Raw genomic sequence first — 23,999 nt, 5'->3', positions numbered from 1 at the left:
TAATGAGTTGTATTTTTCATTTTCCTTTAACCTACATGGATATTATTGCGGTCATGGGATATATATAAAATAACCTATGTTATTTCAAGATATGGTCTATTTCCTCTAATGTCCAATCAAAAGAGACAATTTTTTCAAGATAATTTTACTACCTTTTTTTTTAACATTTCTATTTTAAGAATTTACTTCAAGATACTTTTGTCTAAAACTATCAAATTGAAATCACAGATGCCTCCTCGGTGCTGGAAATCGAAGCCCTAGCATTGCATCCAGCTTTATTGTACTTAGAAGATGAAATTGATCTGCAGAGAAGTGTGGATCTGCCCATGGTGATGAGCTCTGATAACTTATCTTTGGTGAACATTCTCCCGGCTCATGGGAGTTTCGGGCCATCCTTGAAGAATGTAATCAAAAGCTTTCCTAGAGTTGGTCTACAGCCTGCGCGAATCAAATCAAGTGTCAAACCGAATAGCCAAGACACATCGCTAGAAAGTCCTACTGCAAGATTGGCTCGTAAAACTGCCATTACCTTTATGGGATCTTTTATGTTCAGAAACGCGCAAGTCATGCTATCATTTTGTTAGTCAATGAATGACACACTTCGCTCTTCGACCAAAAAAAAAATCGTAGATCGACGTCGGGAAATGACAAATCGATAAGCTAAAAGTTTATTATTGGTTAAATGTGGATGACGAGGCAAAAGAATACCATGTGCTCTGCGTGGGTGTATGTTCGTAAACATATTTTTAAATCCGCCAACATATTTATTGACTCAATATATTCGCCAATATACTTATTTGTACACAAACAAAACTTCATATCTAAACTTAGATTGCAATATATATACACATATCAGATTGTATTAATTTCAATAAATACAATACAATCTCTAATTCCAATATCAAATCGTAAAAATCCTCTAATTCTGTCTCCTTCGTGCAAGATTCGAAGGCCTTGATATCTTAATGTCAAATTGAACATGACAATTTTTTTTTTTATTTCTTCAAAAACCAGACATGGGTCTTGATGGCTGAGTCCATTTAAGCTTTATGTCCTTGTCAGCACTTGAACCAGATTGGCTGATTCGAGATTTTTTATCCATCATTTTTATTTTTAAACAAATATCGATTCTATTTCAAATTTGACTTGAATAAATTGTCCAATTCAATTTACATCATTGACCAATTGCCGTGTAAAATCTAGTAAATTAAAACTCATGAACTTTTATCTCTTATTTGATTTTTTCTTTCTAAATATTGTTGATTTTCAAAATAAGTGGATTCTGAAAAATCATTGATCGAATACACTTTCAACATACTTTCTTTGGATTTTGTAAGTGGTAAAAGTTTGGGATTGATTAGTCACTATATTAATGCTAATTAGTCGAATATGGACTCTGTGGCACGGTTATGCGATGTAGTTTGACGGCCACATGACAATCACAGAGACAAAGTTCAGCGCCACATGGCGAGCTCACGTGCGTCGTGCACCTCTCTCAGTTCCGATACGTTAACAAAAAAGTTCATGTCCACGAAAAAGAGGTAGTGCAAAGAAGATAAGGGCTTTTGCTTTTGGGATAATAATACAAATGAGCCCTGAATTTCGATCCAATATGTAATGTGGTCCATGAATTATTTATCGTTCAATGTGGTCCCTGGATTTTTAATTATTCAATACGGTCTCTCAACTTCTGGTACCTGTCCAAACTAGCTCCCGGACTATACGAAAACATCTGATGTTATCATTCCATTAATTTAAAGTTCAAGGACAACATCGGACATTTTCATATAATCTAAGGATCCAGTTTGAACAGGCAACAGAAGTTCAGGGATCACATTACACATCGAATCAAAGCAGGGCCATATCGAACAAATCAAGAGTCTAAGGATCACATCGCACATCAGATCAAAATTCGAGGATCGCTCGCCCCATTTTTTCCCCTTTGCTTTTCCTAAAAGAAAAGAGAGAGAGAGAAAGAGAGAGAGAGAGAGAGAGGGAGAGTGGTAGTTTCAATTTTTGAGCCAAGGAGAAAAAGCAAAGGCCAAAAGCAAAGGCCCCTCCCCTATGCCATAAAATAACGAAAAAGAAACTAAAGTTTTAGGGAACACCAACGAGGGGAGGGTTATGCAAAAAAGGGGAGGGGGGGGCACCACATCATCGGCGTCCTCTTTTGTTTTTTGAGACGCGCACACACACTGAAAGAGAAGGAAGCCCGATTTTTTGATGGCCATAAGGCCTTTGCTTCTTCTCCTTCATCATCATCAATTCCCTCTCCCCTCCTCCTCCTCCTCCTCCTCCTCCCCACGCCATTCCCTCCACCACCACTGCCGCCTCCTCCTCTCCTCCCTCCCCCCGATCCTCTCCCCCCTCCTCGGCGGCCGCCGCCGCAGCCTCGCCTCCCACGCCCCGCTCTCCCCGCCCAACGACCACCGCAAGCGCCCCCGCCCCCGCCGCCGCCCCCGCCGCCGCCCCCGCCCCCGCCCATCCACCGCCGCCGCGTCCCCTCCTCGCCCCTCGGCAGCTCTCGCCGCCGGAAACCCTGGCGCAGAAGATCGGGAAGGCCACGCGGCGGCCCGGCGCCGCCTCCAAGGCCAGGGTCTACGCCGACGTCAATGTGATCCGCCCGAAAGAGTACTGGGATTACGAGTCCCTGACTGTCCAGTGGGGGTATCGATGCTTCTTCCCCTTGTTGTATCTTGTCGTGGTGTGGAGTTTGATTGGGTCTACCTCGTCGATTGAATTGCCGGAACGAGACCGAGAGTTTGGTCTTGCCCATTTCGTTTTCAATTTTCTGTTTGGTTTATGGAAATTTTGTGAATGGGAGAGGACTCAAACGTACGTTAGGGTTGTAATTGGTAAGGGAAGGGTGAAAGATTGTTGCTCGAGTGGTTTGTTGGTATAACAAACAAGGTAGCCCGACACGCTCCTTGTCGAGAACTAGGAGAATGATACCGCTTCTCTGCCTGTATGCCGGGCTTTGGATTTCAATTCGTAATTTGTTTCTCGGGTATTCTTGCTATTCAGGGAGCAAGATGATTATGAAGTTGTGAGGAAGGTCGGGAGGGGCAAATACAGCGAGGTGTTTGAAGGTGTTCACTGCACGGACAACGAGAAATGTATCATTAAGATTCTCAAGCCTGTCAAAAAGAAAAAGGTGTGTGCTTTTTGCATCTCGAGAATGTTTAGGGTTCATTTTTTGTTTTGGCGTGCATAGGAAATTCGAAACGAATTTGTAATCATGTAGCGAAGTGGCTGAATGCAAAAGGGAAGAACTGTGAGACCCTCCCTTTTGCTTTTTGTACCTGGGAGAAAGTCCTTGTAGCTGTCTCTAGCTACGATGTTGATGCTGGAAACTTGTTTAGCTCTAATTATGTCTGTATCAGCCTTCTTATGGTGTTCCATTGGCCATCCTGATGGTTATTTGAACTTTCTATTGTGAAGTTCAAGAAACATTTTTAAAGATTCTCACTCTTCTGAGAGGATTGCATGATTAACATTACTACACATAGAAGCTACAGTGGTTTCGCTACGGTAGTACACTATAGTCTCAGACTTAGGTTGGACAAATTGCAATTTTTCTGTTGATTGTCTTCTCAGTATGTAATCCTGATATCTTTGGCTTATGATACTGTTTAACTCTTGTGCTGTACAAAGAACTGAATTATAAGCCTGTCTTCAAGGAGTTGGTTGTATTTGAATGGACCATCTTGCTTTAGGAAAATGTTTGTATAGCCATAATTTAGGCTGCGCTTTGTATACCAGTGAAAGAAGGTAAAGTTACAGCTTGTTGAGATTTCCTTGTACTGGTTGTACTTGTTTCTCCAGTGTACTGTGTGATCACATGTGAGTCCTTAAATGTCGGTCAATCGGAAAATGACTTTTTACTCTTTTGGATAATCTTCTTGTGATAATGGAAATGGTAAGTATAATTCCTGGAGAGATGTTATGAAAATACCAAGCATTTTAGAAATCGCCGTTTGTCCATCTTCCTTGATTTGGCAGAAGTTGAATGGTTGGTGAAATGTTGAAGTTTATTTTTGTCTGAACTATGGAAAAGGCCATGGACTTGGAAATTTAGGGCTATGGATAGGGTACTTTCTCTCTCTCTCTCTCTCTGATGGAATAGTAGAGTGAGAATGCTTTTGCTGACAGAGATAAACCAAGGAGGCTCACGTCTTCTTGTCTTCCTCGAAGGGAAAAAAAAGCAAGGCGCTGGTGGTCTTTGTTTGGAGCAGTTGAACATTGTTATAGGTTTCTTAAACCAGTCAGCACCAAACACTCGATACCTGAGCTCTTTGGAGCTCCTTTTGGGGTGGTGCCTGAGGACGCAAACCAGGATGTTTCCTTGGGCCATTGCCCTCATTGTGGGGGAACTCTTGAAGGGAAAGTAGTGCTGAAGAAGCCTTTGTTTTACAAGGGAGTAGGAAGAAACTGGGAATTTTTTTTCAAAATGATCATCGAGTTGTTAGACTTGGTGGAATTAATAGGGAGCAGATGCCAAAAACATCCTGCAACTTTCAGGTTCTTGGTAATGCTGTTGGTTAAGCGGGTTCTGTCAACAAGAGAAAAGGTTTTGTAGAATGCAGAAAGTTTAACAGGAAATCTATCATTCCTGTTATGAAGATTTTTCAGAACTTGAGGGTAAGCCTTAGCCCAATCATGGAGGAGGAATCGTTCAGCGAGCATCCTCATTCTCTGTTTTAACTGAAGAACAATTAAACATGCTTTCTCCTTCAGTTCAATTTATTAATGGAAGGGTGGAAGGGGATTTGGAACCAGGAGAGCTCTTTCCAGATGAGGGAGAGGTGGTTGAAACCCCGCCTGACTGCTTGGGATCTTTGAAAGTTGATATGCCAGATTAACCATAGCCCACTGTCACCTTTGGAGAGAAATGACACTACCCTTGCGCAGGCCATAGATAATAGCAAAGAAGATCAATCTCTTGCTCTGGCGCCTTTTGTTGATGGGCACACCCAGAGTGCTTTTTGTGGGGAGAGGGACTTGTCACAGTCAGATGTTTTGGATGAACAGTTTCCGGCTAAAGTTTCTGATTGCGCTGTTTGCAGGATCAGATAGGTGAGTAGAATAGTAGGGGTCTCCTTTGTAGGATATAAGGAGAGGGCTTTTAAAGTTTTTGAAGATATTGAGAAAAGGAAGGAGGAAGCGAAGAAAAAATCCAGGAAAGAGCCTGGTAGTATGAGAAGGGGAGTTGACTAAAGTGGGAGAACAGAAGGTACGGATTTGCAGTTAACTATGAGAAGGTAAAGTCAGTGGGAGTTAGTGTTTCTTCATGAACTCGAAACTTATTGCTTGAATTGTGAGGAGTCTAAATGATTCTAGAAAAGGGCTGTAGTAAAAAGATTTTGGAATGACTGGTGAGTGGATATTTTTAGCTTACAGAAAAAAAAATAAAAAAAAAATTCTGAGCAGTTTGTGAGATCCATTTGGCTGCTGAGAACTAAGAAGTGAATTCACTTATCTGCCTCAGGATTCTTCAGTGGTACTTTAATTTTGTGGGACTCGCTTGTAGTGGAATTGAGGAGTTTTTTTGTCAGGCTCTGTACTTTATCTCCTGCAATTTTCAGTTGCTGTCCGACAACTTTGATCTATGGACCTAGGAGGAGGGAGGGGCGAAACCAACTTTGTGAAGAGCTTACTGAGAGCAGGGAGAGGTGGTGTTTGCCTTGGCTTTTGGGGGGATTTCAACCTTCTCTTTTCTGATCATGAAAGATAGGGGGCCATAGTGGGAAGTGTGGGCACCAAGTAGTTCCGAAGTTATGTTTTTGAGAATGAGCTCTTCAACGTCCGTCTAGTGCAGGTAATTTCACTTGGTCAAGTTTTCGGGACTCTCCTCCTTTTTCATGGTCGGATAGATTCTTGTTATCTCAAGATTGGGATGATTTTTGCCCCAACTTTGAGGGGAAAATTGTCCAAAAAGTTCTAAACCTATTGCACTTTGCTAATTCAGTTTTAAACCTTTCAATTTTGCCAATTGAGTCTTAAACCTTTTCATGTTTTGCTAATTGAGTCTATCCAGCTAATTTTGGCGAGAAATCGCTGACATGGACGCCGGCCGTCCTACGTGGCATGGCCGGGCGCCGATGTCGACAATTTTTAATAATATATTAATATTTTTTGAACTTTCTTATAAATTTTATTTCCTTCTTTTCTTTTTTTCTTTTTTCCCTTCCCTTCTCTTCTTTTCTTTTTCCCTTTTTCTCTTTGCCAGCCACTGTCTAGCCTTGTCGATGGCCTGGCAAAGGTCGCCAGCCTCAGGCCAGGGTGACCTTCGCTATGGTGGCCCTCGCCTGGGCGTGCATTGGCCGCCCTCGCCCTAGGCGGTGACCTCCGCTGGCCATCGACGAGGCCTAGCGGTGGCCGGTGGAGTGAAAAAGGAAAAAAGAAAGAAGAAAAAGAAAAGAAAAGAAGAGGAAAGGGAAAAATAAAAAAATTTAAAAAAATTCGAAAACATATTATTAAATCCACGTCAGCGTTGCTTGTGCCGCGTAGGATGGTCGGCGTACACGTCAGCAATTTCTAGCCAAAATTAGCTGGATGAACTCAATTGGCAAAACGTGAAAAGGTTTAGGTCTCAATTGGCAAAATTGAAAGGTTTAGGAGTGAATTGACAAAAGTGCATTCGGTTTAGAACTTTTTGGACAATTTTCCCCAAGTCTGAGCAATGCCTTCTGCCAAGACCAACCTCTGACCATCATGCTGTCTTATTGGAATTGGCGGGTGTAATGGGGATCCTACCCGTTTTCGTTTGGGAAACAAGTGGCTGAAGGTGGAAGGTCTTTATGAGCTTGTAAGGACAGCTGGTCTGAAATAGCTGAGTCGGGCACGGCTACTTTGATCTTAGCTTCGAAGCTCAAAGCTTGGAAGAGGAAGTTTAAAGGTTGGAAGAAGGAAGAGTTTGATAGTTCTTCGAGGATGAAGGATGGAGGATGAATTTATGAATGAAATTATTTTAGTGGATGATATGGAAATTCAAAGGTGACTTAGTTGGGGTAAGGAAATGAGAGCGTGTGCTAAAGCTGACCTAGCTTGGTTGCTTTTGCTGGATGAGATATCAGAGATATAGAACTTTGGCTTAGAGAAGGAGATAAAAACACCAGATTTTTCCACAAAATAGCAAATGCACATCAAAGGAATAACTACATGAGCAAGGAGATCATTGAGGGACAAACTTTTGAAAAGGACAAGAGAAGAATGAATCGATCTGTGCTTTTGTTCGGAACTTTACACTGAACCTAGAGTTGGAGGCCTGGATTAGGGAATATCGTTTCCTTATCCTGTTGATGATTTTGTACATGGGTTGGCATCCCCTTGGTGCCTATTGTGGATAATACTCATTACAGTTCAATAAAAAAAAAGATAAGTTCAATTTTTCTTCATCTTTAGACAGTGACATAGCCGCCTTGGGGGATTAGGGGAGCACGAGTTAAGGGTCATAGTTCACATCAAAGGAAGTATATCCTGTAACAGGGGGTCAAACCTGTGAACCTGAAGGGGCTAATAAGAAACGAGAGTTTTCTCTTATGTGCTAGGGTAGCTCCCCACCCTGATTCGGCTAGGTAAATTATGAAAGTCTTTCATTGAAACTTCTACTTTATATGAACATTTTGCAGTTGGAACAATTGGTTAATGTTAAAAGAACCGATCTTTTATAGTTTGTTGATACAATGTGTGACGAATTACCCCCAAAATAATATATTAGTAGACTGATGGAGGAAGAAATTTTGTATATATGTGATGGATGAACGAGAGCAAATATGTTTGAGTAATTATTTATTTACAGAATTATAGATTGCCAGCGTTCTTCAGCCAGTTTATTACCACGTATAGTTGTATTTTTATGATAGTCCTGTTGACATAATGCGTGACAATTGTGAACCTTTAGTAAGTACTCTTTTTGTACCATGTGCAGATTAAGAGGGAGATCAAAATATTGCAAAACCTTTGTGGTGGACCTAATATCGTGAAGTTACTTGATATTGTTAGAGATCAGCAATCGAAGACCCCAAGTCTGATTTTTGAATACGTCAATAATACAGATTTCAAAGTGTTATATCCGACCCTTTCTGACTATGACATTCGCTATTATATTTATGAACTTCTAAAGGCAAGTCTCTCTCTCTCTCTCTCTCTCTCTCTCTCTCTCTTGCGCGCTCACGCCCACACATTTTAAATTGCCTTTGTCCTTAGCTTTTTTTCCCTACTTGTTTCATGGGTTCTTGTTGTCGACTATAAGTGGTGCCTGGTAGTTGAAGCCTGTAACTTTTAGATTTGTTTTGATTTTGATCTTTCTAACAAATGTGAGTAGCGAAGAAATCTTATGACTTGTTTTATCGTGATAGATGCTCTTGATGTTTATAACAATGTTGATGTTTAACAGCTCAACACTTGCATAAAGCATTGCTGCCTTATTGCAATCCTTTAGAATTTCATGTATGGGTGGTTTTGGTTTTTGCTTAGCTTGGTGAACTTGGTTTAGGAAGCTATTAGTCTGACATTTGGTAGTTTGTCTTTTCCTCAAAGATAGAAAAGATATAATTGAAGTTTTCATAATTGATGTTTTGAGGGATATTTTTACTTTGTATTAATTGAATCCAAAACCACAAGTTGAAATCTCCCTTGCGATGTTTACGTCTCACTATCTGTATTTCTTTGGAAAAAGTTACTGTTTGGACCGTACGAGGTGAACATTGTCTTAGGTAACCCTTTTGGGGACATATACCTCCTATGGAGATATAAAGACACACTTTCATTAACTTTTTTATATATAATAAGAAAAATTATATGTTTTGTCCCTGTACTTTAATGCTTTTCTAATCATGTCTTGATACTTTTAAATTGTCTAATCAAATCTTTATACTGTCACAAATTTTCTAATTGTGTCACCATGACAAAAAATCAGACCAAATTCAATTGACATGGACGTCAATGATGCCAAAGTATGATGAGGAGAAATTATGTTGATGCCCACATGGATTTGGGTGGAAAATCGAATTGCGCCCCTATGACAAAAAATCAGACCAAATTCAATTGACATGGACGTCAACGATGCCCAAGTATGATGAGGAGAAATTATGTTGATGCCCACATGGATTTGGGTGGAAAAATTTAGCCGGTGTAGATAATGTTGGATTGTGATGTGAATAAAATTTAGCCAATGTGGACACCCATGGGGACATCCGCAGTGGAAATATTTTATTCTGACGGCCACATCAGCAAAATTTGGTCGGATTTGGTGTTGGAGGCACTTGATTAGAAAATGTGTGAAACTAGAATAATTTGGTTAGACATATTAAAGCTATAGGGAATTGATAGAAAGAACGTGAACGTAAAGGGACCAAAAGCTGAATTTTTCCAAGATGATAGCCACTGCTATTAACTTTTGTATATACGTACACATATGTTTTATTTGTATAAGAGCTAAATTCATCCTTGGGCAGAGGTCGTAATGATAGGAGCACTCAAAAATGTTGAGGACGTTATCTTGTCACTGTTCTCTAATAATTGAAGAAAGTCAAGCCACTCTTGGAAATTTGTATTCTGGTTCTTTCACGCACAACCTTTAAGGATAAGTCAATACCGTTATTGTTCCTCTCTCTCTCTCTCTCTCTCTCTCCTCCCCCCAAACACAAATACAAAATGGAAGAGGAGGGAAGGATTGGGGTTGGTGCGGAAAGGAGGGTGCAATGCCTTCCCTTAGGGTCAAAAAGTAACAGAGTTGCTTACTGTTGACTAGCTTGTTATGTCTTGTTTACTAAATGTATTGCTGTTTTTTCGATAAACATGATTAGGCATTGGACTATTGCCACTCACAAGGGATTATGCATCGTGATGTCAAGCCACATAATGTCATGATTGATCATGAGCAGCGTAAACTTCGTCTTATAGATTGGGGCCTCGCCGAGTTCTATCATCCTGGAAAAGAATACAATGTTCGCGTTGCTTCCAGGTTTTGCTTCGCTTTTATTGTCATAGTTGGATTTAAATGCGTGCGTGCGTCTATATATCTGAATTCTTAGAATGTTGTCTTTTTTTCTCAGTCATACTATTGATTTGTTGACAAATTCTAGCGACTGTTAATTTATGATTTTTGGAGTTGAAAGGAATCTTGTTTGTTTTTATTTGGTGTAGTTACACTTTGCATCTCGAAATTTGAGTTTGTCAAGCTATGTCCTGTGTTCTTTCATTCTTTCAATTTGCTCACTACATTAATTGTCTCACTTTGTCCAACTCTTTAGTTATTTTTTAATCATGGTCAATTGACTAATGCCTTAAGCAAAGGGTCATTTCTGTTACTCAATTTATACAAAAACTGAACTTTGGCTTTTACTTGCGACTTTAACAGCATCTGTAGGAAACAACTGTGGCTAATTATGTGGATTGGCATTAGATGGGCATTGCAGACTAGTTTTGAGAATTAAAAAGATTTAGGTAGGTAACATATGAGGCTTGCTGACGAGTTTGCTCTTGGTGGCAGAAACTCGCAGCCAGTGATGATTGTTAATGCTAGGGATTGAGTGTAAGTGAGAAGGAGGGAGAGAGGGATTTCAACTAACTTTTAGTGGATCTGCATAATTTTAAGATTTTGACTAATGGTTTGGAGACTTATTTTGTGTTGAAGTTATTCAACTTTGGATCATGGATTCATGGGTAACTCTATATGCCATTATTTTCTTTGAGAGATTTGCATCATTTGGTTGTAGAAGATACAGAGAAATTTAGCAGGGCGTTGAACTTTAGATTGACAGCTAAGAATATATTTTGATGATTAATTTAGGTTGCTAAGAATCATTGTTATGTCATCAAATACCAATTGAAGGCTAATATGTCACTAGCATTTGCAAATTGGTTCCATACATCCAGTTTAATCTAATATCTTGTGAGTTATGATTGCAAGAAAACAGTATGGCATTTTGCTTTAATCTGGATGGATAGACATCAAGAATTGATTATGAATGATTTGCTTATGTCTAACCTGCCAGGCAGAGCCTTTTGGCTTAAGCAAAGGATTTGGAATTTCAAAAATTCAGTGCACATCTAAATTGTTCAAGTGATATCTGCAGGACTTTAATCACGATTACTGAGAATATTGCTTCATGGTTAAATAGTTTAGGTCTTTTGTGAATTTTCAATCTGTTCACAGCACTTGAAGAAGCATGGACATTGTTTTTTGTCTTTTTGCTGTGTCTAATAATTGTTAGGTCTATTTATTCATGAATGCGAGTTATAGTCCCTCTTACAACCTAAATGCCACAATTGTAGGTACTTCAAAGGACCCGAGCTGCTTGTTGATTTGCAGGACTATGATTACTCTTTAGATTTGTGGAGCCTTGGGTGTATGTTTGCAGGAATGGTGAGTATGCATGCACCATATCTAAACATTTATTGCTGGGTCTTTCATTTATATAAGTTACTTCTCTGTTGTATTGTTATATCACGGGTGACCTTTATATCAGTCTCAAATGATTATTTATTCAGTTAGGTGCCAAGGCTGAAGTCAGTCTTTGTATGTTGATCTTCAATAAAAGAGATCGAGTTCTATATGGATGTATACATGTATTGCTTGCAGGAAATCTACATTTAGAAAGTTCTTTTACAATTTTTTTGTGAGAATTCTTGGTGATACAATAAATTAGTCATTTGCTTTTTACATTCTTCATAGATGGAGTGACAAGTAAGGGATTTTCAAATTCGAGAAGTTAGGTTATGTGCTAGTGCCTTCTGCGATTCTAACTGTGAGGCTTGTGCCATGTAGATATTCCGTAAGGAGCCATTCTTCTATGGGCATGATAATTATGATCAACTGGTCAAAATAGCCAAGGTATACAGACTGATTGGTTGGAGTATAGCTTAACAAATAAGTGGCAGGAACAAAGAGATAAATCTCTCAATTTTTTGCTATGTTGCAACAGGTACTTGGCACTGATGAGCTAAATGCTTACCTTAACAAGTATCGTATAGAGCTTGACCCACACCTTGCATCACTTGTTGGGAGGTCGGTCATATCACCAAAATTATCTTCATTATCATCATCACTGTTATTGTTATTATTTAGCGGGGATCTGCATTGTGTAAATTTGTGCATTTTTTGTTTTCTTTTTTTCAAGATATTTCTGGTTGCACCTGAGATTTCCTTTTTACTTTGTTTAATTGTAGACATAGCCGGAAGCCATGGTCAAAATTCATAAATGTTGACAACCAACATTTAGCTGTCCCTGAGGTAGATCGATTTGTCTTTTATTGCGTGGCAATTTGAAACCTTTCTATTAAGGAAGTATTCTCTTATGGTTTGTTTTGTCCATTTCTTGTTGAAGGCCATGGACTTTGTGGACAAGTTGCTGCGATATGATCATCAGGAGAGGCCGACTGCAAAGGAGGCAATGGTATGATCCAATTCCGACTTCAAAAGAGGCCATTGACTTTTTGAAAATGGGACTTCTCTGTGGGCACTGGTGCACTTTTTAGTGTCTGACATTGTGTTCATGTTGCTCTGGCTTGAATCAGTATGCTGGTAGCTTGAATTATAATTTCCCAGACTTGAGGCTCAGTGTGTGCTGAAGTTACTGTTTTAAAGTGTTTCTGGTCAAGTCACATTGCTTCAGTTGTCCTTTGGACTCGAGCAAATTCGTGTGAGATTAGATTAACGTATTGCTTTTCTGATGCTTTTTAACGTGTCGTATCATTTCATGAAAAAACTTGTGTTCTCTCTCATGCAGGCTCATCCTTATTTTTACCCAGTAAGAAATGCGGAAAGCAGCAGAAATCGTGCCTAAAGATTTGAAGCTTTGTCAGCCTTTTATTCATATGGCTCATTGGATTGTTGGGTCGTCATTCTGTAAACCTTACTGGACCGTGAACTGAGGCTGCAGGTTGAAAGTTCAAACATGTGTTACCTTTGACATTAGACAATCAGCTTATTCCTTTTATTTTTACTTCTTTTTCTGTTTTTTTCGACCGGTGGACTTGCGTATTCCAAGTCTCTTTGTGGTTTGAAATTGGAACTTTCTTGTGCTGCTAAAAAGTGAATAACCTTGTCCTGACTTAAAGGCAAGAACTTGTATGGTGTTATTCTCGTGATCTGCTTAACATTGTACATTGGTTTCCATAGAAATCTTTCTAGTCAAACACTTGCTGTCAGCCGGACAATCAGAGTCAGCATTGATACATTTTTTATTTTTTGGAAGAAAGTCGGATATGTGAACTTTTTGTCAGCCGGACTACGACATTAGCTTCCTATATGACAAAGGCGGATGTTGGAATCGAGAGGAGGATGGTGAACCAGTGCTGATTTCTACGGGACAGCACATGCTCCGGTGGTTCTGCATCTCACATCTTCCCATTTGAGCTTACAAAGATCATTCCCAATAGGAAAAAAGCCACAAAAAATCTTAAATTATGTCTAATGTGACACATTTATTTTGAACTTTTTTCTTTTGTGACATCAAAAATCTCAAATTATGCTTACTGTAATACATTTATCATAAATTTTTTCTTGTGACATAAAAAACCATAAACTTGTACTTATGTGACATTTACTCTCTATCAATGTTCCGTTAGATTATTTTTTAGTCAAAATAACGTTATTTTTATTTCACTTAGCCAACGTGAGTGCCATGTTAACATTGCTTGTTTTCCGGCATCCATTTGGGCAGATTTTTAACTATTCTCAATCACAGAACTTTAACAGAGGGTAAAGTGTCACAGAAGTACAAGTTTGGGATATTTTGTATCACAAAAAAAAGTCGAGCATGAATGTGTCATAATTGGCATAATTCAAGGTTTTTAGTAGCTTCTGCTCTTCTTAATTTGTCCGCTGGACACAGTTGTAGCTGTGTTGTAACTTGTTCAATGAGAAGTGACGTGGACAATCCTCTATTTCAAAAGTAACGTAATCATCACGAAAATAGGAGAAAATATGGGTAATCAATTTCAAAATATACCAATTTTATCCGCGACTCGATAAAATTTTGTCGTTGTTGATTTATTTTACCAAATCAGTTTCTATCGTTTGAGGTCATGCAGAAAGTTTTGTGATTAGAACTAGAGATTGACGTGCCCTTGGCGCAAAACTAAAGTACATGTTCCATAGACCACTTACAACTGTTAGTCATATTTCGTCTTAATAAATTATTGTTTCTTAAAATCTGAAATTTTCTTCCTCATTTGAAAATAATACCTGAGTGATTACTTCGAATTGTTGGGATCAAAATCAAAATTAAAACAATCTATATATCATAAAAAAAAATCATTTGTCATACTTATAAATGTAATTTTTTGTGCCTCCAACTATTATTTGAAATTATTAGATTGAAAATTAGCTCCAATCAATTTCCCTTGTATGACTTACATCATTTCTAGCTTCGATCAATTTCCCTTGCATGACTTACATCATTGCTATTTAGTTAACTTATTTCTTTAAGTTCAAACATACAAGTGGTAAATTGATGACTCCCAGATGTTATGTAATCAGGGTATTGTTTTTCTTTAATAAAATTGATAAATTATTATTATCATAAAGCACAAACAGTAAGAAGTTTCTTGCGTGCGGTAATATTTTTAAAAGCATGACTTTTTATTAGTTGCCATAAATCCATCAAATAACCATACTTGCCATATGTTTTGCTTTTGTAACTTTTTCTGCTTTTAGCAATAAAAAATTTGGAATTGGAAGCAAGATAATTTCGATGCTATCTGAAACTATTTATTATCTGGACTGTAATATCTATCATAGCAATTTTAAAGAACGGTTGATCACATAGCTGTTATATTAGATTTTTTTCTCTTTTAGTGAAAAATTGAATCGTCCTTTTAATTTTCAATTTTATTGCCTTATGCGTCCTACCACCGATTCTATATATATATATTTTAATTTCCACCTCTCTCACATACACACGAGACGATGATTCTTCACCCTTTTTAGCTCGATATTTTCATCCACAAACCAATATTCTACATGTTAAGTTTTTCCAAGTATCATAAGGTTAATGAGGTTTGCAATTGAAGTGTTGAATCGGGCATACTTGCGTAATAAATTAGTTATTACTAGTACAATTGTTCATTTACTAAAAAGGGTTTTTTTCTCCCTAACATACGAAAATTCTCTATATCCTGCTTGTCTTATCCATATATATACATAATTTTATTGTTCATATTTCACTGTTCATCCCTAGACAAGAGGTCTATAAAAAGAGGCAGAAATAAGATAATCGTCAGGCTTTCTTTCTCCCCTTCAGATGCCCCGACTCTCTGACTCTTTCTTCTCTTGTTCTCTAGCTCTCTAACTTTCTTTCCTCTCTTCCTACCCCTTCGCTCACATCTTCCAAAACCTCCATTTCTCATCTTCTCCATCTTCTTCTTCTTCTTCTTGTTCTTCCCCATCACAACTACATCACTGGTATCACAAGATTACTCTGAAATCACTGACTTTGTATCACAAGATCACTTATACGTTTCTTCATTTAATGAAGAGATTACCAACCGATTCATATATATATATAGTTTGCTAAAAAAATTGGTAAATATAAGAAACGAAGGTGGGCTTGGTGGAGTTGGGCTAAAAGCTCTTGCTTGTTTCTGGTCTGGGTTAGGCCATTGGTATTTTCATCATCACTTTTGGACCCACAAATCTCTCTCTCAAGATAATGATTCTTTTCCCTTTTTTAAGCTCAAAAAATTTCTTCCTCAAGCCCAATTATGCACATGTCAATTTTTTTTTATTTCACCATAAAGCTTTATGAAATTTCCAATTAAAATGTTGAATTTGGCATATCTAAGTAAAAACTAGTTATCTTATTGCTTACCAAAAAATGAGTTTCTTTTTCCATGATACAAGAAATTTGAAAATTCTCTACCGGCATATTACCACACACATCATGACCAAAAAAAACAAAAAACCTACCGCATACGAATAAAAAACACTTAATGAGTTAGTGAACTCATTTGGAGGTTAAAAATTACTTTTATTTCTATATATTGTATGTAAAGAAAAATTTATCTTGATCAAATACACGCACTATATTAGTTAAACAAATGAACCATTTTATTTATTGTATGCTTAGACTTGAAGATAACAAGCCATAGAACGCAGTTCTAAAGCTTGGTAGGAGCAATTGAGGGTAAACATCTTATAGAACATGAGTACGTCAATTTCCTTGGCGGGACCTGTTTGTAAAAGGTGAATATACCATTCGGTGAAAACTAGTGAGAAGTCTGGAAGGACCATTTTGCAAAAGTAGCTCATGCTATAGATGGTGTAGATGGTTGATATACGAGCCTCTATAATCCTGGAGAGAAAACCCCATTCTCTTTAGCAATTTGATTTGAATTCAAACTGGTGCGTCCCAGTTTTGCTAATTCTGTGAAAGGCAGAAAAGGATGTCACGTAGACTATAGAAACATAGAGCTCTATTTCGGTAAATGGCATCCATTATCCACGAACAGTCCTTTTGCTTGCACAAAAAGCAGCTCTAATGGTCAAGGAGGTCAGATCGACGCCTTTTTGACTGAGATATTTTTTAATGGACACCTTTAAAATTTTAAAGTCTTTTTAAAGAGATCAAAGTGGACTGTGAAGATCTGTGTAAATTCGAGCACTCTCATTCTCTCTGTTGCATCAAATTCTCCATCTTTCCTTCATGCAAAATCGAGTGTTTTTCTATGGTAAATCTTTGTTGAGGGAGTGAATATTTGATATGTGGAAAAGGAAGGACGGATATAGTGTTGCGAGAGTTGCTTGAACTACTGAAGGCTGAAGCTTTGTGTATAAGCAGTACTTTTCTACAAGCTGCAAAATCTCAAAAATTACATAGTGGGTTCCGGCTTTAGTGGGGCTATAAGTGCTGAAAGAGTGGAGTAGGCTAAGGCTGCGTATGGCAACCATTCTCGTGTCCGAAAATGATTCTTTTTATTTGTGCAAACAATTTCGAAAATTTTTTTTTATTTTGTGCTTAAATGAAACAATTTCTAAAACACCGCATTTGAAGGTGTTTACGAAGGTGGGAGTTGAATCTAGTCGGAGAATTTCTATTCTTAGAATAGAAAAAAACATAAATACGTTTAATAACTACACAAAATTTCATTTTATTAATAATATTTTGAATTTTTTAATATTTCTTTTTTTTTTTCTTTCCCTTCTCTTCCTTGGCCAAGGCCGGTTGCCGGCGCCGGCGATAGGCCACAGGCCAAGGCCGGCGAGGCCTCGCTGTCGCGGCCACGAGCCGCCCTCGCCCAGGCGACGAGGGCCGCAACGCCCTCTCCGGCCTTGGCCTGCAACCGGTCGCCAACGGCCGGTGGCCGGCAGGTGGCGAGCGGCAGGCCGAAGAACAACAACAAACCAAAAAAAAAGAAGAAAATGAAGAAAAATCAGAAATGGAAAAATTGTTCCAGAATCAAGAATCTACTTTTTTTTGCTTCTTGATTCTGTTCCAAAACTGATTCTGGAAATATTTTTTTGCAAAATTGTGCCCTGGCACAAAAAATTTAACAAACGGATTTCTGCTCCCAAACTGATTCTGAGAACCAAAGAACAGAAATTTTTACTATTTGGCAAGTTGCCAAACAGGCCCTAAGTGAAAGGCCAAACCATTATAATCTTATTTGCATCTCTCTCTCTTTAACTCCTTTAACATCTATTTGATAGAGGATTATGTTTCGGCATAATTGATTCTCGTTTCAGCAACACATTCCACACGTCTCCCAACAAAAAACTTTTAATTTTCATAGAATAACCAATTGACCCCCTCTTGGTTGTTCTGCCTAGTCATTTCATAAATATGCACATACGACATTGCAACGTGCCCAGTTCAGTTGGGGGCACGGCACATACAGCACCTTACTTGTGTTTACCAAAAAAGAGGTAGTCTCTAAATTGCAAGTCATAAAAAAATTCAAGTATAAAATGACGAACAAACAAGACAAAGTTTTCTCAAACCTTGTAGTTTTTTCCCCGTGCATAAGTGTCTTCAATTCGATTTGCTCGAACTCAAAATGATACTTATTCAAAAGTTGGTAATCTTCTTCATAACCGTCTTCACGATCCTTTCTTTCCTTGTGAGAAGATTTTGCAAAACACTCGTTCGCACAAAATAGATACTTTCCAAAAACACTTTAATCATTGTCCAGATTCCATGAACAAAATCCGCTATTGAAGTCATCTTTCACATCTTAATCTCAGTGCTCATGAGCACAGCTCATGTCATATCCTGTTTTGAAACACTAGAGTAGCAATATAAAACATCACTTGTTAGTAGGTAGTTTTTCGGGTGCTGGATCATCTTATCGTAAGAACTCCCCCATTATCATCAAAATTCTTCCTTATCATGCTGGGACAGAAAGTATATCTCTAAACAGTTAGAGCTACCCAAGTAAATTGCAACTGTGTTCTGACTTCAAAGGAGGATGCTTTCTTTTACCCCTCGAGAGCCTTGCAAGTTGTATCATGCATACGTTCAGAACCAAATGCATAGCAAAAAAAACTTAAACAAAGTTTATTGTCTAATTGGATTACGTCTAAAAGAACCTTTAAAGGTTCACCATAATTATATAGTAGAAGGCGAAATAAACCTCGGGATGCGACTTTCAATCTGTCTGCGATATTTTCTCATGGAAACATGTTCAAACATCTACCAGAAGAGCTTTGGACCATGCGAATAGTCAAAATGTGCAGCAGGTGCCAGAGAGGCAGCTGTAAGCAGAGCCTGTCCTTTATATATGCATGCATGCCATACAGATCATTAGTATTTGTTTATTGTTTACAGTGAAGAAAGCTGGTCATGTAAATGAATTCAAAAGTGAAGTTTCTCTTCCATGCATATGAGATGAGACCGAGAAATGCTTTGCTTACCCGAATTGTCACTATCCCAAGATAAGGGATTGTTGGAGGGTCGAGATTTGCTAAGAAAGGAGTCAATGCATGTTCCTCCAGTTGTCAAGATAACGTGATTGTGATGGGTCATTTCGAAGGTCATACAATGCATGAACATCAACCCCTGCAGACTATGAGATTTCTAGAGAGAGAGAGAGAGAGAGAGAGAGAGAGAAGAGACATTGTGCATAATATGGGGGATTTGGCCTCTCTATCGTGTCGGACGCTTACCATGCAAAAGCTCAAAAATATGCACAACACAACAAAATTTAAGAAATGACAGTTCCTCAGGCAGTATATCCCACACACACATATCTGTCCTCTCTCTCTCTCTCTTTCTCAGAGCCCAACATTCAAAGCTGGACCACATTAACAGAACTCGACACGACTCTGCAAATACTGCCATATAAATATACTTATGTCTAAACTTGGTCGCCTGCTTGATGTTTTCCCATTTAACTCTGTTTTCTTATCCAACTTACCATACGTATTGAGTGTAGAGAAATTTTAAGAAGAGTAAAAGAATATCATTGTGGACCTGTGGAGTCTCATTCTTATTCTTATGTCTACTGCCCTAACATGTTTTGGTCCTCGACAACACTATTTTTACTATAACGTGCATAGGCATCATGTATTTTGTGAAATGTTAAAGTAAAAACCCAAATCACTTAAATACGTGGCAATAATGTCTCTTATATTGCATATTGTCTCTCTCTACCCATTAATTTAAGTTTTTAGGTTGGACATACTAACATAATATCAAAACACATATCAAGAGTACTCCCTTTTTTCAGACTTATTACTCTTAGTGGGTTCACAATAATAGGCTCACATGATAGGAGTCGTGGCCATGTCACAATACCTGAGCCAAGACAAGCGCGTGCAAGAGAGCGACTCGCACTGCCTATTGATTTAATCTTTTAGATCGGACATTTTGACAAAAATGACAAGGTGATTGGAGCTTACTTGTTAATGATTTGGCAAAGCTTGACAGATGTACTCCATTTAAGTTATTGCAAGGAAGAATCTGCTCATTTTTTCCATCCTTAGTAGATGGAATTAGCTTCATTTTCGTCAAGATTCATGGTATGGTCCAATAGCTTCATGTCAAGATTTGGATGATGGTATGGGTCGATTTCTTGGAACACGCTAGTGGTCAAACTTGAGGGTTGATGATGATGATGATGATGATGATGATGGTGCTGATGGTGGTGGTGGTATGGATGATAATGATGATGATGATGAATTTTCCTAAGTGCTCAAAGAGGAGCACATGGCAGTTCTCTTCTCTAAAGAGTATTGTCAATTTCTTCTCATCCCTTTCTGTTGGCAGCCCCGCGATAACGTAAGCCTCTGATCATACTTGATTCATGCCTAGATTGACTTTGCATTCATTATTAGTTCATAACATGATGATGGAGAGTCTAGCTAGTATATAACAAAACTAAATCTTCTCGCTAAATACAATCTTTCCAAGAGCAACTACCTAGCAATTAAATAATTTTGGAAATACATAAATGTCGAGCAAATTATGGAGGTTGATATAGGTCTTCCTAGGTCCATTATCTTTGTCCCACGGTCAAGCCTATTCTATTTGTAAGACCGACCCGAAAAACGTGTAACGAGAAGGGAACAAGGGTCTGATTCAGGGTCACTCATTCGAATTAAAATACCCATTTTTGTCGGGTCATTTGAAGGTCTCGATGCCCTAAAGACATAAAGCCTAGGCTGAGAGCCTGTCCAAGTCATGGGGTCACCTTGAACTTTTCTCTCCCACCTCAACAACATCGAGAATCAAAACAAAAATAACAAAAAAATAGAAGCAAAAGGCATAATGGAGAGTGTGAAAAGGCCACTTTTAATTCATTAAAACCCAACTAATCCCAATCTATCATTCCTCGAGCCACACCATGCACTCAATTTCCTCTGTGTACTTCTTTTTGGGTCAACTTGCTCTAAAGCCTACTTTCGAACTCTCCCAATTATTAAAACACCCACCATAATCAACAAACCCTTTCTTTATTATACTCAAAAGTTAGCCCTCAGATCACCCAAGACAAAGTTGCAACATCATTGTGGACATGTTGCCCTACTTGCCATTTGTTATAGCCTCCCATGTTGGTTCGCCACGCATAACCAAAGCATAGTGTACATACCGATTCAAAGGCGATACAATGAACACGATCATTTCACACCGTGAACAGCAAGTGAAAAACATGTTCTCTTTAATATATATATATATGAACTTCACAATGCCTGATAGGTCATTAGTTCATTAGGATTTTATTATTTCTTGACAAATGATTGAATAGAAAAAATGATTATTTCGAAATCTTAGCGTCACATATCACATACAATAATACTAAAAGGCGGCATTTCTAGGGCAGAAAGCAGCTACTTGCTGTCACTCCTGATTTTCGCCATGTGGACATCTGAGGGAGAGACATGGCCTAATATGTGGACTAATGGTTTCGCACCGGCCCTACAATGTTGGGTTGTGCTTCACAAAAAACATTAGTCGTTAAGAATTATCATGTGGGGATGAAAAGGCAACGGGTACGGATGACCTAACCTCAGACTACAAGCCAAGGGAACAAGATCCCCACAACGATCCTCCCCATGCATCTGTCTTGGTTTTTGTCTCTTACTGTTCTCTCTTTTCCAAAATCAACCCCCGGCGCGACACATTACCAATGTTACGTGTCGCTTACCCAAATTCCTCCCTCCCTCGACCAGAAATCATATTATAACCCCATAAATCTACGTCATTAGTGCATTGATTCTAGAGGAGCTTGCGTTGGAAACGAAGGGTGTGGTCCTGCTTAAGCCAGTCTTTTATTCTACTTTAATCTCGGTTTACCGCTCTTGATTGGACAGTTTGGAACAATTAACATCGAAATTAGATGCTTGTGTTGGTTATGTGTGATCCATCATCGACGTAATCAACCCTTTTTTTTTTATATGAATTCCTTAATAGTTTCTGCTCAAATGAGCTAACTGGAGTTATTGAGAATGGTGAGTGAAAAAGCCGAAAGCTCTGCGAGAATCATGTGTTTTGATTATGATTATCGTGCTCCTCGTCCCCTTTAATCAAAGTATGCGCGCATTAATCTAATGCTTAGGCGCGTTAATAATTGCAATCAATGCGTACTTAATTTAGATTATTCCAACCCATTGTCCTATATCTTTAGAAGATATTCTCCGGCTAAATTCGTCAGTCAACAAATGATGGTGTGAAAACTTTTTTAAAAAAATTGGATAGAGATCGACCCCAGATATCTTCTCTGATTCCAAATCTTAGGGAGTCTCGACAATCGTCCAGACATAGAATAATATGGTCAGTGAAATTTCGTTCGTGGGTTCTCCGGATCACCCTCAAGCGAATAATAATTACTTAATTATCACTTGAGCAAGAATATTATTAAATTTTAATTACTTATATCGCCATCACTTTATTCTAATCCCCCCTCCCTCTTCCTTTTCTTTCCCAAAAAGAGCGACGAATATCATGTTTAAGTATGCTTCTCCTTTTTTGACTATCGAATGATCGCGTGATGATAATATCAAAAAAATTAAAGGATTACCACTTTTTAAAGCCCACGCAATTTGATAATTTTCCCAAAGCTAGATTGGGAAATTCCCTGGGATTATCTGTGGATGACATAAGATGGTGAATGTGGGTCTCCTGGTCGAATGATGATCATCACCCCCATTGTCATCAGCACCTGTCCCTTTCTTGTAACATCACCGTTTGATTGACATGTGTATTCCCCAATTTGTTTTAGCCACCATCTTGGCCCTGGACAGACTGGTGCAAGACCAATTCTCCTTAGAATCGGTCCGCAAACCCGAAACCGGTGCAGTTCCCGGTTTCAAAATCGAAACTCCCGGTTTTACGCGAAAACCAGTTCGACTAATCCGATTACCGGTGCTTGAACAGATTTTGAACGGGTTTTAAAGCCTCTTTTCAGAAAAAAATTGCACCCATTGAGAATTTGAATCATAACCACTCTTTTTTGTCAAAAACAATATAACCACTTGACCAACAAACGTTTGGTAGTGAAACGATGCAACTTTTATATTTATCAAAAGAAATTGAATTTGATTGTTTTTTTGCCCGAAACATAAAATGAGCACGGTAAAACTAGGAATCGAATCGAAACCGGTTAGTTTAGGAACTGGGGGTCATATGGTCGGTTCTCTATTTTAAGTAGAGAACCTACTCATCTTGGAACCGATCACTCCTTTCACACGCTGCTAAAAAAAAAAAACATTTTGTTGCAACAAAAGAATTGTGATGGCGAAAAGCTATAAACTTCGCGAGAAATTGGTTGCAAAAAGTATGTTTTCTCAGGCGACCAAGTCCCTTTCTGGCGAAGACATGTTCTATTTGGTCGCCAGAGACTTTCTTTGGCGACAAAAACTTTGGTCCCTAGAACTGTAGCCAAGACTAACTTTTCGAATCGTTAATAAAAAAAAAACTTAAAACACTTTTAGCAACAAGTGTCCAGCCTTATTTGTTTTTCAATTCTCATCCATTCTACAATTAAAAACAGTAGAATCTCCAATTACAGTATTCATTCATCTAATATTCAGTCACAAATCTCATCCAAATGCATAAATTAGTTGATAATATCAAAATAAAAATTGAATGCTCTACTTTTACAATTATTGTGAGTTCAATATATCATCACGAAGAAAACAAATATATCATTTATATTCCGCGTGCATTGTCCATTGTACCATAGGAAGAGATGTGGACGTCTTGAGATTACTTGCTTTCAAACAAGATATATCATGTTTATTATAACAAAATTAATGTTTTCGCATACTGAATAGCGAACATAAAAATATACAATTACTCTCAAATTCATGATGCCATCTTCTTCACCGTCATCCATATCATCCGTGTTAAGACCGCAATAGCGGAAGCCTGATACCTTTCGCCCGGGGAGATCACTAAGAGGGAGCCAAAGTTTGAGACGGTTAATATATCTAGTTGGACCCATCTTCACTCAAAAGCTTAAGCCAATGAGTTATGGATCAACCACTCTATACCACACAAATTATCTAATATTGGATTTCTCTAACACAACTCATACGTGCATACTGCATTGTT

At 38.3% G+C, this 23,999-nt stretch overlaps 1 protein-coding gene across 1 annotated transcript; it reads left to right on the top strand.

Annotated features, from left to right (window-relative positions):
• The first annotated feature begins 1,464 nt into the window (after positions 1 to 1,464).
• Positions 1,465 to 13,090, top strand: LOC115676840 (casein kinase II subunit alpha). The gene is made up of 11 exons (XM_056305132.1): positions 1,465 to 1,477; positions 2,235 to 2,667; positions 3,025 to 3,154; positions 7,931 to 8,125; positions 9,810 to 9,967; positions 11,281 to 11,371; positions 11,774 to 11,839; positions 11,931 to 12,013; positions 12,175 to 12,238; positions 12,333 to 12,401; positions 12,735 to 13,090. The coding sequence occupies exons 1-11, from the start codon at positions 1,465 to 1,467 to the stop codon at positions 12,789 to 12,791; spliced, it is 1,359 nt and encodes a 452-aa protein (XP_056161107.1). The 3' UTR covers positions 12,792 to 13,090.
• Positions 13,091 to 23,999: the final 10,909 nt, after the last annotated feature.

The sequence above is a fragment of the Syzygium oleosum genome, unplaced genomic scaffold (assembly GCF_021117445.2).
Source record: "Syzygium oleosum isolate NSW1041296 unplaced genomic scaffold, Sole_v2.1 Sole_v2.35, whole genome shotgun sequence".
NCBI classification, from domain to species: domain Eukaryota; kingdom Viridiplantae; phylum Streptophyta; class Magnoliopsida; order Myrtales; family Myrtaceae; genus Syzygium; species Syzygium oleosum.
The sequence above is the reverse complement of the archived record's forward strand: the minus strand, read 5'-3'. Positions and strand labels throughout refer to the sequence as shown.

Bases quoted from the DNA above. Each gene is read 5' to 3' on its own strand.
- LOC115676840 (XM_056305132.1), top strand. The intron at 11,372-11,773 runs GTGAGTATGCAT...TGTGCCATGTAG, and splicing joins GGTGTATGTTTGCAGGAATG to ATATTCCGTAAGGAGCCATT. The intron at 12,239-12,332 runs GTAGATCGATTT...TTCTTGTTGAAG, and splicing joins AACATTTAGCTGTCCCTGAG to GCCATGGACTTTGTGGACAA.